The sequence below is a fragment of the Triticum aestivum genome, chromosome 3B (assembly GCF_018294505.1).
Source record: "Triticum aestivum cultivar Chinese Spring chromosome 3B, IWGSC CS RefSeq v2.1, whole genome shotgun sequence".
In the NCBI taxonomy this organism is placed as follows: Eukaryota; Viridiplantae; Streptophyta; class Magnoliopsida; order Poales; family Poaceae; genus Triticum; species Triticum aestivum.
Genome location: NC_057801.1, coordinates 813,295,421 through 813,305,909, shown reverse-complemented (window position 1 = coordinate 813,305,909; position 10,489 = coordinate 813,295,421). Strand labels below are relative to the sequence as shown.

Below are 10,489 nucleotides of genomic sequence, written 5' to 3'. Positions count from 1 at the left end.
CACAATTGCAAACGGCTAATCCAGGGTTGTGCGTCCCAAATCGAATAGCATGCAAGGGGGTGATTTACATGTCGCATTCCACGCCCGCAAAAAAACCCTCTCGCGTCGGTAAGGTCTAAGGTCAATTGCAATAGGTTATACTAAGTGATGGCTCTTTATTGCATTTGTTTCGATACAAATTGTTTTTTAGTGCCTTCTATAGTGTTATATGACAGGGTCATTGCTATGAATTTAGGGCATGGGGAATAGAGACACATTTATTTAAAATTCATATAACCAAAGAACTGATATGACTAAAATATACTCCCTGGTGGCTTCATGAGTTAGGACGGGTGCACGGCCATCAAGAACATGCAGTGGTGAAACGGATCGAACATTGGACAGAGACACTCCGAGCTTGGGATGGAGACAAGTGGATCTGGATCATGAAGAGGCGGATTTAGAGTCTCTCCATCCACGCCGCATGACTGCACGAGATAACAAATTTACAAACAATGTGGTAGAGTCCATGCAGAGAAATAAGATCAGGCTTGCCCCCCCCCCCCCACATTGTTCTCATAGGCTACACGCGTGGGGGGCAGAGGGATCACCGTCACCACCTCTCGAGCTTTATCCTCATTGGCGCCGGTCGGCCCCGTGCGGGCTGTGCCCTAGACGGTAGCACGCGCCGCCGGGGCCTCTCTTTCTCCCTATCCCCTTGATGTTTCCTGGCTACATTACCAAAAAATAATATATGTTGGACCCTCAAGATCAAGGATTTGTCGCATTTTCCCTCACTATGAAGCAAGGATATAAATTTCCAGAGTTCTTCTATACGAGTCCAATGACCAGCCCTGCTTTTCAACTAAGAATATTTGACATTGGTCCCCGACATGTCCAGAGAGGATGTCAACGTCACTAGCTTTGCATTACTAGGATTAATGTATCGTCATGTGCGAATAAATTTTTATGCGGTTGTTAAAGATTTAGAATATAAAAAAACAGTTTTTTTAAGACGTTGTATTTATGAGGAAAAAAGAACCTAGATCCATAGGTTCACTAGTGGAATTTCTCCAAATAGTATAGGCATGGTAATCAAATTACACTTTCATATCGGTTAAATTGTAGTCCTTATGGTTAATTATTCATATATCATCACTGCACATAGCCGTCACGTCCTTATATCGATAGACCGCTTAAAAGCATGCATCTATAGCTAATACTCCACTCCAAGACCAAAATTCTTCATACATCTCAAAGTATTAAGTAATAAATAGAGTATATCATTAAAAAAATTGATATAATGTTGATAATATATTCAGTTTACCTCGAGCTCAACATCAAGGCATTTAGCTAACTATATTTTTATTTTCGGTGAAAATAACACAGTACAAGGTCATTTTCTCTTACTTTCACCAAGACAGACTACTTTCAAGGTTAAACCCAACCAATGCACATCACTCCCTCTTCAAGATCATTCATCTAAATGCGGCCAAGGAATAAACTAATAGAAGAGCATGTACATCTTTAAACAATGCGGCTAAAACAAAAAGTAAAGGAAAATAAAAATTCATAAATAATCAGATCATAAAAGGGAGAACTCATCACATCACAACAAATACACCAAGAATGCATGAAATTTATCACAATCATGTTACGCGGCGCATGTGATCTTTGCATTGAAGAACGTGAGAGAGTAGATGCCACATAACTACTACTCCTTACAATCCATAATATAGTGCGCTCATATTTTCGAGTTGTAACTTTGATCATAAATTAAACTAACATGGGCGACTGCGGCGGGAGTAAAAATTATACTATTGAAATTTTTTAATTGTATAATTTTTTCTCCCGCCACAGTCGGTCACGTTGATTAAATTTATGGCCAAAGATAAACTTCAAAAAGCGTGGGCGCACTATATTACAGAATGGAGGGAGTATCATGGACACAGTCACATAACTGCTGTTATGGACCATAGTCTGAGGATGACTACTCACATGATCAACGGTGCAACAAGGTTGATGAAGAAAGCTGAATAATAAAATTAGGCGTTGTATATGTTGGTACATTTATGTACGAGCTTGGCCAAACTCAAAGACGTTTGACTTATCACAAATCTTGTTGCACCTTGCGTTTCATGTGTGCATGTGGAGAGGATATCACTTCTACTTGAAAATCTCTCCTATTTCTTTTAAAGTAAAGTTTTGTCCTCCGGTTCTCCTTGGTCTAACCTAGTAAATTCCTCACTCCCTCTTTTTGTTTTGATTTTTGCCCTTTCATCTCTGCTTTTCTGTCGATATTTTTTCCGAAACCACCTCAATTGTCATGCCTATTATTGACTTATAAAATAAAATTGTGTTTTATCTGATAAGTCAATAAAGTTACCAAATGAGTGTTTATCAAACAAAAGCCTACTTCATTTACACAATCACAGTAACATGAGAGGGTAAATCACGGGCTAACATACTAGAATATTTTAACCCTTCGCAATGCGGAGAAATTGTCTAGTACTATAAAATAGAATTTTCACATGATTTCCAAATTCCAAATTCCGGGCTCCTGTCCAAAACTTCACACCATTTTCATTACCCGCTTCTGCATCATGCCAAAGCTAATCACAAAGACGCCAAATAATGGTCTCCCAAGGAAGAAGGAGAAACACATAACTTATAGACAATTGGACAAAACAAAGATGTAACATGCTAACCAAGCCTACCGTATATATACTAGCAAGCCCATCACTGGCTTGTCCACCAAAAATTGAGACATAAACTCTTTGATAATCTACACGAGAATCAAGAGACCTGAATTCAGCCACTCACGCCCACGAAGACTGTGAGTCTCATAGCCAGCACACTTCTGCATCGTTCAAGTGAAACACACATCTAGACTGGTCCACTTATTTGTCATTATCGTTGAACCCTGCAAGGAGAGGCTGTTTCTTCTCGTCCCACTTGTTCAACCTTTTCTGTGCCTCCTCTACCTGAAGAATGTACATAATAAACCACTACGGGTTAATTAGTGTATAATTTTTTTCAACACATATATTTGATCAGTTTGCATCAAGCATACACCCTCAAGAAGATTATAAATTATGTGATGGAAGGAACGGCGATGAGCAAGCAACATGTCTGTATGTTACATTCATGACAACATCTATGGCGACAGCGAAAGATGGACTGTATCCTTGGACATCAGGGAGTTAATTTAGTATTCATCATTTAAAATTTCATTTAAAATAACAAAAATGTAAATTCAACTTTCTGCGCTTGTAGTAATAAGGTATATAGGTATACCTTATCCCGCAAAAAAAGTAATAAGGTATACCTCTTTGGTCCAGTCAGTCCTGATGGTGACCCACAGCAGAATGGTCGTCTGCAGGGCCGTTCCCCCAATCAAGCCACCCCAAATACCCTGCAAGCAGGCATGTGATTCCATCAGCACAAGTTAGAACACAGAATTGAAGACTTCGTCATCATGGAATGTATATGAAAATTTTAGACAGATCCATCACCTTTGCGCCAAGATTGAAGAAAAAACCGAGAACAACACCAAGTGGAACGCCTACAATGTAGTAAGAGCCGACGTTCACGTAAGCAACAAATTGTTGCCATCCACATCCAACAGCAACACCTGATGTTTCCATGCACGTCAGTAAACTTCAATCACCATGAATATGAGGTATCTCAAGAGAGAAAATATGCATCACAAAAAATAGTAGACTTATTTCCCTCATTCGTACCTTCACTTTTTTTTCCTAAGGGCCTACACCTTGTATTACCCTATTCTTTTCTTGTACTTTGATACTAAACTAATCAAATCACGGTGCGGAAACCTACTATAGCCCTAAAATAACAGGGTTGGCATAATAGTTTGCGCATGGCCGCAGGTTTCAATTCACTTGCCAACATTAAACTATAAATGACAAGCCTGGAACTTAGGAGAGAACTTCACGCTTTAAATAAGTTGGAGCTATTTTTAATACATATTACGCAGTTGCCCCAAAAATATCCAATAAAAATAGATGTAGATTCGTACTGATGCACATATGAAAGAGTCTACAGTCATTTAAGATAGAGGTGTGGGTCATCTCTTAACACTGGCACGTTAGAATTCAGTGACTATGATCAAAAAATATATATTAAATAAAAAAATCTAAATCATAGGAATTGTAACGTTAAACAAAACATAGATGGGCCAAGGATATAACCAGCTCCTGCTGTTTGAATAATGCACCTGCCATGAACATTCTCTGGAAAGTTGTACTAATGGACCTTACAAGAATGAAGATAACACATTTCGTCATGCAGAATGTTTCTAAAAGTACCTGTCAGTACAGGTTGGATGCCACCGAGAACGAGCGTGATGGCGAGCAATGGGCTGAGATCTGCTACCGCATCCGAAACTGCTTCACCATTTGTGAACAAGTAGCTGATGTGGTTGCGGAGGCAGAGGATCACAACAGCAAGGATGGTTGAGATTGTTGCAGAGAGCCCGGTCACGACCCACACAGAGAAAAATGCAGACTTGGGGTTGCCGGCACCAAGCTCATTGCTCACTCTTACACTGAAGTGAAAACGTATCAATTAGTTAGATAGAGTACTTAACTAGTTGTTAGTAACCAATGCTAATGTTTATCAATGCCTTTGAGTATAGACTTGCGAACCTTGCAGCAGCATTGAACCCAACGGAGATCATGAACACCCAACCATAAATCGTCATACTGCACACATGCATCACAAAGTTAATTAGCCCCCCCACATGCATCACAAGTTAATTAGCACCAACTCTGCAGACTTATTACTAGGAATAATAGCAAGACTCAAAGTCCAATGATACTCACCATACAGAGAGGGAATCCAGGGCAATCTCAGGGTTGGGGAGCAATCCAGCAATGAGCACAAGCACCTGAAAGTACCATGCTTCAAGGCATAGCATCACAGCAGATGCGGCGGAGAGTTTGAAGAAGCTCGGCAAACCGGAGAAGGCCTGCCAACTGAATCCCGTCCATGTGTGTCGGCACGTCGGGCTCACGACAATGTACACAAATTGCACTCCGACGATAATCCACCAGCTCACACTCAGCACCAGCGAGGCACCGAGCAGCCCAAGGCCAACCTTGTACATTAGCACCCAGCTCAGCATCACATGTAGAATGAGTGTTGCCGTTGAGATGTAAGCACTCGGCAGGACGATGCTCTGGGCTTGCAGAAACTTCTGAATGGGGAAGTTGACGGCGTACGCGAAGATCTGAGGAATCAGGCCGTACACGAAGATCGATGCGGCACGGGCTATCTCGGGTGACTGTCCCATCAACAAGAGGAGTGGCTCCGAGAAAGCGTACATCACAGCAAGTGGTATGCCGGTTAAGCCCAACAGAATGACGGAGCGCTGTAGGTAGATTCCGAGCATGTCGTACTTGTGGGCACCGTAGGCCTGCCCGCAGAGGGTCTCCACTGCACTTCCCATGCCCAGCTGCAAAAACAAAAACGTAATGTCTTAATTGTTAGGGCTGTCACAGATTGCCTTCTAGCTAACTTATAGCTTAAATCTGGGTTAAAATTAGGAGCCCGTGGAAACACAATGAGGAAAGGCAAAACTGGTAGCAACTAGTATTATTTCTCACAATGATCTAGCAAAGTGCACTGTGTTGTAGCACTACAGCCTTAATTTTGTTCCTCTTTCATGTTCAGTTGGTGTTAATTTCATGGAGCTTCATTTCTCTTGATCAAATTCATCATCATGAGTTTCATACTGCTCCCTCCATTGTCATCCACTTTTTTTCTTCTTACATACTCCCTCCGTCCGGAAATACTTGTCGAAGAAATGCATAAAAAAGGATGTATCTAGAACTAAAATACGTCTAGATACATCCATTCCTCCGACAAGTATTTTCGGACGGAGGGAGTACTAATTACTTACAAAATGGTTATGCATGTTTCTTAGAAACAACATCTACTTATGTTTTCAATAAACAAGGAAAGCGGTTCAATTGGTTCGTTGTTTGCTAGATTTTCTTTTTTTGGAAATTAAACAGAGAAGATAAACTGTTGACCAACTAAAAATAACAGCTAAGGCAACTTATTAATCTCAAGAAGCACATTGAGAACCAAGGACTCCGAATTATAATACGTGTATTGCATCATTGCTGGGTAGGTGCATCTAGTCGCTGAGTCCGGATTTTCATTTATGTGCAGCGTCCTTGTAGAGCAGACAGCTACACCACCATGATTACCAAGTGGGGTCGAAACAGCATTTAGAGTTAAGTTAAGATTAGAGGGCAAACATTCGATATGACATGGGACTTTTCTTAAGTAGGGCGAGGTATAGGTGCCGACGAGCCATACCAATCCATCAACCTCTGGCCCATAAACAAATGAGCTTAGCTCTTGTCGGACGCTATCGATTGATTGATTAGTTGATTGAGAGAGGAGAATATATAAACGCGACGACAACAGTCCAATCCGAGACTGATGGGGCAGGTCACGTCATTTGGCCATGCCCCGCTTAGAAATTGGCAGTACACCATCATGAAGAAAAATAATAACATAATCACCCCTGGTGTGTTCTGCACAGAAATTGGTAATTTGTTTCGGTGGAAGTTACCTTAATTATTAAAATCTGTAAGCCGTGATGACATGTTAAAAATATTCACTCAATTTTTATTTACTCTGATATTAGGTTTGGCTGAAGTCAAATTTTATAAAGTTTGATCTAGTTTGTAGAAAACAATATGAACATTCACAGTAACAAATTTATATGATATAAAAATATATGCAATGATGAATCCAATGATACATATTTGGTGGTGTGTATGTTAATATGTTTTTGTACAAACTTGTTGAAAGTATATAAATTCTGACTTTATACAAACCTAATATGTGAAGTAAATAAAAACAGAGAGAATAGTGTAGTACGTACCGCCTTGACTTAAGGAGTCACACTGCACTTATTGATGTGGGCACAACGTTATCTTTTTCAGGACCATATAGTCGATAATTGGAACGGTCCAAGCACTTGAAGACGCCTGAAAGGGTAGAGACCACAATGGAAGGGAAGAGAAAGGGGAAGATCTAAATCTTGTGGGCAGGTCTAGATGGAAGTGTACAAACTAAACACCATGTGGCATGTGATTGACAAGGGAAGAAGCCAGGAAAGAAGATCATGTGTGTGGATCTAGATGAAAGAAGAGAGAGTTGGACGGACCAGGAGCAAATGCTCCTGGTGTGAACAGTAACATCAAAAATATTCAAAAACAATAGAAAAAATTCTGATATTTTTTGTGGCATACTTTCACAAGTGCTTGTTGTGCATGCAAAATTTCATCGCAAAATCACATTGGTAGAAGGCGTGGTAAAAAAACAAAATTGATGCTCTGAATATGTTACTACTTACAAAAGCATTTTGCAGTTTCTGATTTTGTTTTTTGGCACGACTTCTACCAATGTGATTTCGTCATGAATTTTTACATGCACAACAAACATTTGTGAAAGTATGTCACAAAAAGATTTCAGGATTTTTTAATTTTTTTGATTTTGTTTATTTTACTGTTCACACCAGGAGCATTTGCTCGTGGGTGTAGAAAGGTTCTTTCGGAGTGGGAGGTGGCATCTCGCTTACGACCATGCATGGAGAACACGCCATGTACGTCATATGTACCATAATATATGTCATTTTAGCAGCTTAAATTAAACTGCTAAAACGAATATATTATGATACGGAGGGAGTATGTATGACTCACCCTAGTTGTGCATGCCAAATAGGCGTTGCCAACCATAGACCTGTCCCCCGCAATCTAGTCTAATCTACCAGTGGTAGTACGTAGAAAATATGGGTGTCACGCTCCGTCTAAGCAGTGGGTGGGCTGTTGCCATCACCTCCCTAGCCGTGTATGCTATCCATTGATCGAGAAAGGAGAATATATAAATGCCACAACAGTACAAAAATTTCTTTTATTTTCTTTGCTGGTAGGAGAGAGAGAGGGAGAAGAGTCCAAAACTGATGGGACAGGCCACGTCTTTTGCCACAAACTGATTAAGTTAAACTGAAGGTAAGGCTGTTATCAAGCGACTTTTAGGCAGGTGGGACACAGAGACACCTGCATTTATTTAATGCTGTCACTGTGCATATCCCGACATTACCTCTCTCCGTGACTCTTACCAACCACCTTCAGAGCTCCTACTCCCTCCATTTCAAAATAAGTGAGTTAATTTTATATTAGTTTTAGTACGAAATTGAGTCATTTATTTTAAGACGGAGCGAATAGAATGGAGCTCGAAGACGACCATATTCACCCCTACGTGGACGGTGCAGAGACGGCCGAGCAGGAAAGTGAAGAGGCAGGAGAGGACGGGGCGACGGAGGCAGTACCAAGTCGCCATGAATGACTGGCTTGTGCCATATGGGCCTGCCATGTGCCATGCGAAGGCCACTCCGTGCATCTAGTAGTGTAACTAGTGATGCTCTCCAACTAATCCAATCTAGTAGTACTAGTAGTACACCCACTAATCCAATCCACCTCTTCTAATAAGCACACGACGTCATAGGCTAATCCACTCCAGGGTTGCAATATTCTAATCTAGTACTTACTGTAACAGGAAACAGCACTTGGCCTAATCTTATCTACCCCAGCTACAGGGTTATTAGAATCTACTCCCTCCGTCCCATAATATAAGAGCGTTTTTGACACTACACTCTTATATTATGGGACAAAGGGAGTAGTAATCTAGTAACAGTAGTTGGTCCAAGCTGTGGCCAGCAGGGGCCGCCTAACATTTTGATCAACCCAAGCATGTGCTCTCAGCTCTCAATGAGCATGGTATCCAAGTACGCCGGCCGGGAAGAGAAACACAAACACTACTCGTCGGCTGAACAAACATTTCATTGCTCCGACGTCGAGATGAGAGGCCGGAAGGGTACCATCAGGCCTACTCCTCGGCTGAACAAACGTAGTGTGTGCGACTGCGTACCATGAGGCCGTAGGCCATGGTCTGGACGCCGGTGTTGCCGAGCGAGGCGGCGGCGAGCTCCAGGGTCCCCAGGTGGCCGCACAGGATCTGCGTGGACATGGACATGACGAAGTTGATCATGTACACCACCACCGCCGGCGTCGCCAGCCGCGCCAGCAGCCGGAGCTCGACCGCCCCCGCCAACCACGCGCGCGTCGCCAGCGGCGCCGACGTGTCCGTCAGGATGCTCTCCAGCCGGCACGACGCGGCGTGCTCATGCTCATGCTCCTCCCCGCCGGCCATGATGCTCGTGAGGTTTGGTAGGTAGCTAGGACAAGAGAGAAACTACGGAGCTATGGCCTAATAGCTATAGCTCGTATATGTGTGTGTGTTGTGTTCCCTCTTGGCGTTGACGCTCCGGCTAAATAGTTAGGACTGACAGAAATTGCATTCTACGTAGCTAACTTATAGCTTAGATCTGGGTGAAAATTAGGAGTCCTTGGAAACGCGATGAGGAAAGGCAAAACTGCTGGTATAGCAGCTAGTAGTATGTTTTCTCACAACGATATACCCCACGTGCACTGTGTTGTAGCACTACAGGCCTACAGCCATAATTTGTTCCTCTTTCATCTTCAGTGGGAGTTAATTTCATTGAGCTTCATCCCTCTGGATACTAACTTGCAAAACGCTTTTGCATGGAACAAGGAAAGAGGTTCAATTGGTTCATTGTTTGCAGGATTTTTTTTGGGAGGCAAATTAAAGAGAGAAGATAAACTGTTGACCAACTAAAAACAACAGCCAAGGCAACTTATCTATCTCAAGAAGCACACTGAGAATACATGGACGCTGAATTATAATGCGTGTATTGCATCATTACTGAGTGGATGCATCTGGTCAGCGAGTCCAGATTTTTCATTTATGTGCAGCGTCCTTGGAGAGCTGACAGCTACACCACCATGATTGGAATGACTAAGTGGGGTCGAAACAGCATTTAGAGTTAAACATTAGAAGACAAACATTCCAAATGACATTCCAATTGGTATGACTAAGTAGGGCGACGTATAGGTACCAATCCATCAACCTCTAACCCATAAACAAATTACTAGCACCTCTCACCCATAAACAAACGAGCTTGGCTCTTGTCGATCGGATGCTAGCATCAATTATTGGTTGATTGAGAGAGAAGAATATATAAACGCGAAGACAACAGTCCAAACCAAGACTGATGGGACAGGTCATGTAATTTTTTTTCGGTGAAGGTTACCTTAATTATTGAAATTTGTAAGCCGTGGTGACATGTTAAAAATAGTGGATGCCTTGACTTAAGCAGAGACACTGCACTTATTGACGTGGTCACAACGTTATCTATCTCTTCCATGCCCTTTTGAGGGACCATAGTCCATAATGGGAACGGTCCAAGCACTTGAAGACACCCAAGAAGGGTAGAGACCAGAATGGAAGGGAAGAGAGAGGGGATGATCTAGATCTTGTGGATCTAGGTAGATGAAAGTGTGCAAATTATGCACCATGTGGCATGTGATTGACAAGGGAAGAAGCCAAG

General features: G+C 42.0%; 1 protein-coding gene across 1 annotated transcript; it reads right to left on the bottom strand.

The window, feature by feature from the left end:
- Nucleotides 1–2,487: 2,487 nt before the first annotated feature.
- Nucleotides 2,488–9,012, bottom strand: LOC123072605 (protein DETOXIFICATION 40; the record flags this gene model as incomplete). The annotated part of the gene is given in 7 exon segments (XM_044496189.1): nucleotides 2,488–2,963; nucleotides 3,308–3,394; nucleotides 3,495–3,613; nucleotides 4,308–4,546; nucleotides 4,647–4,703; nucleotides 4,824–5,455; nucleotides 8,950–9,012. Coding segments are annotated over 7 exon segments (1,281 nt in total), but the record flags the coding sequence as incomplete, so codon positions are not given.
- Between the last annotated feature and the right edge of the window lie 1,477 nt (nucleotides 9,013–10,489).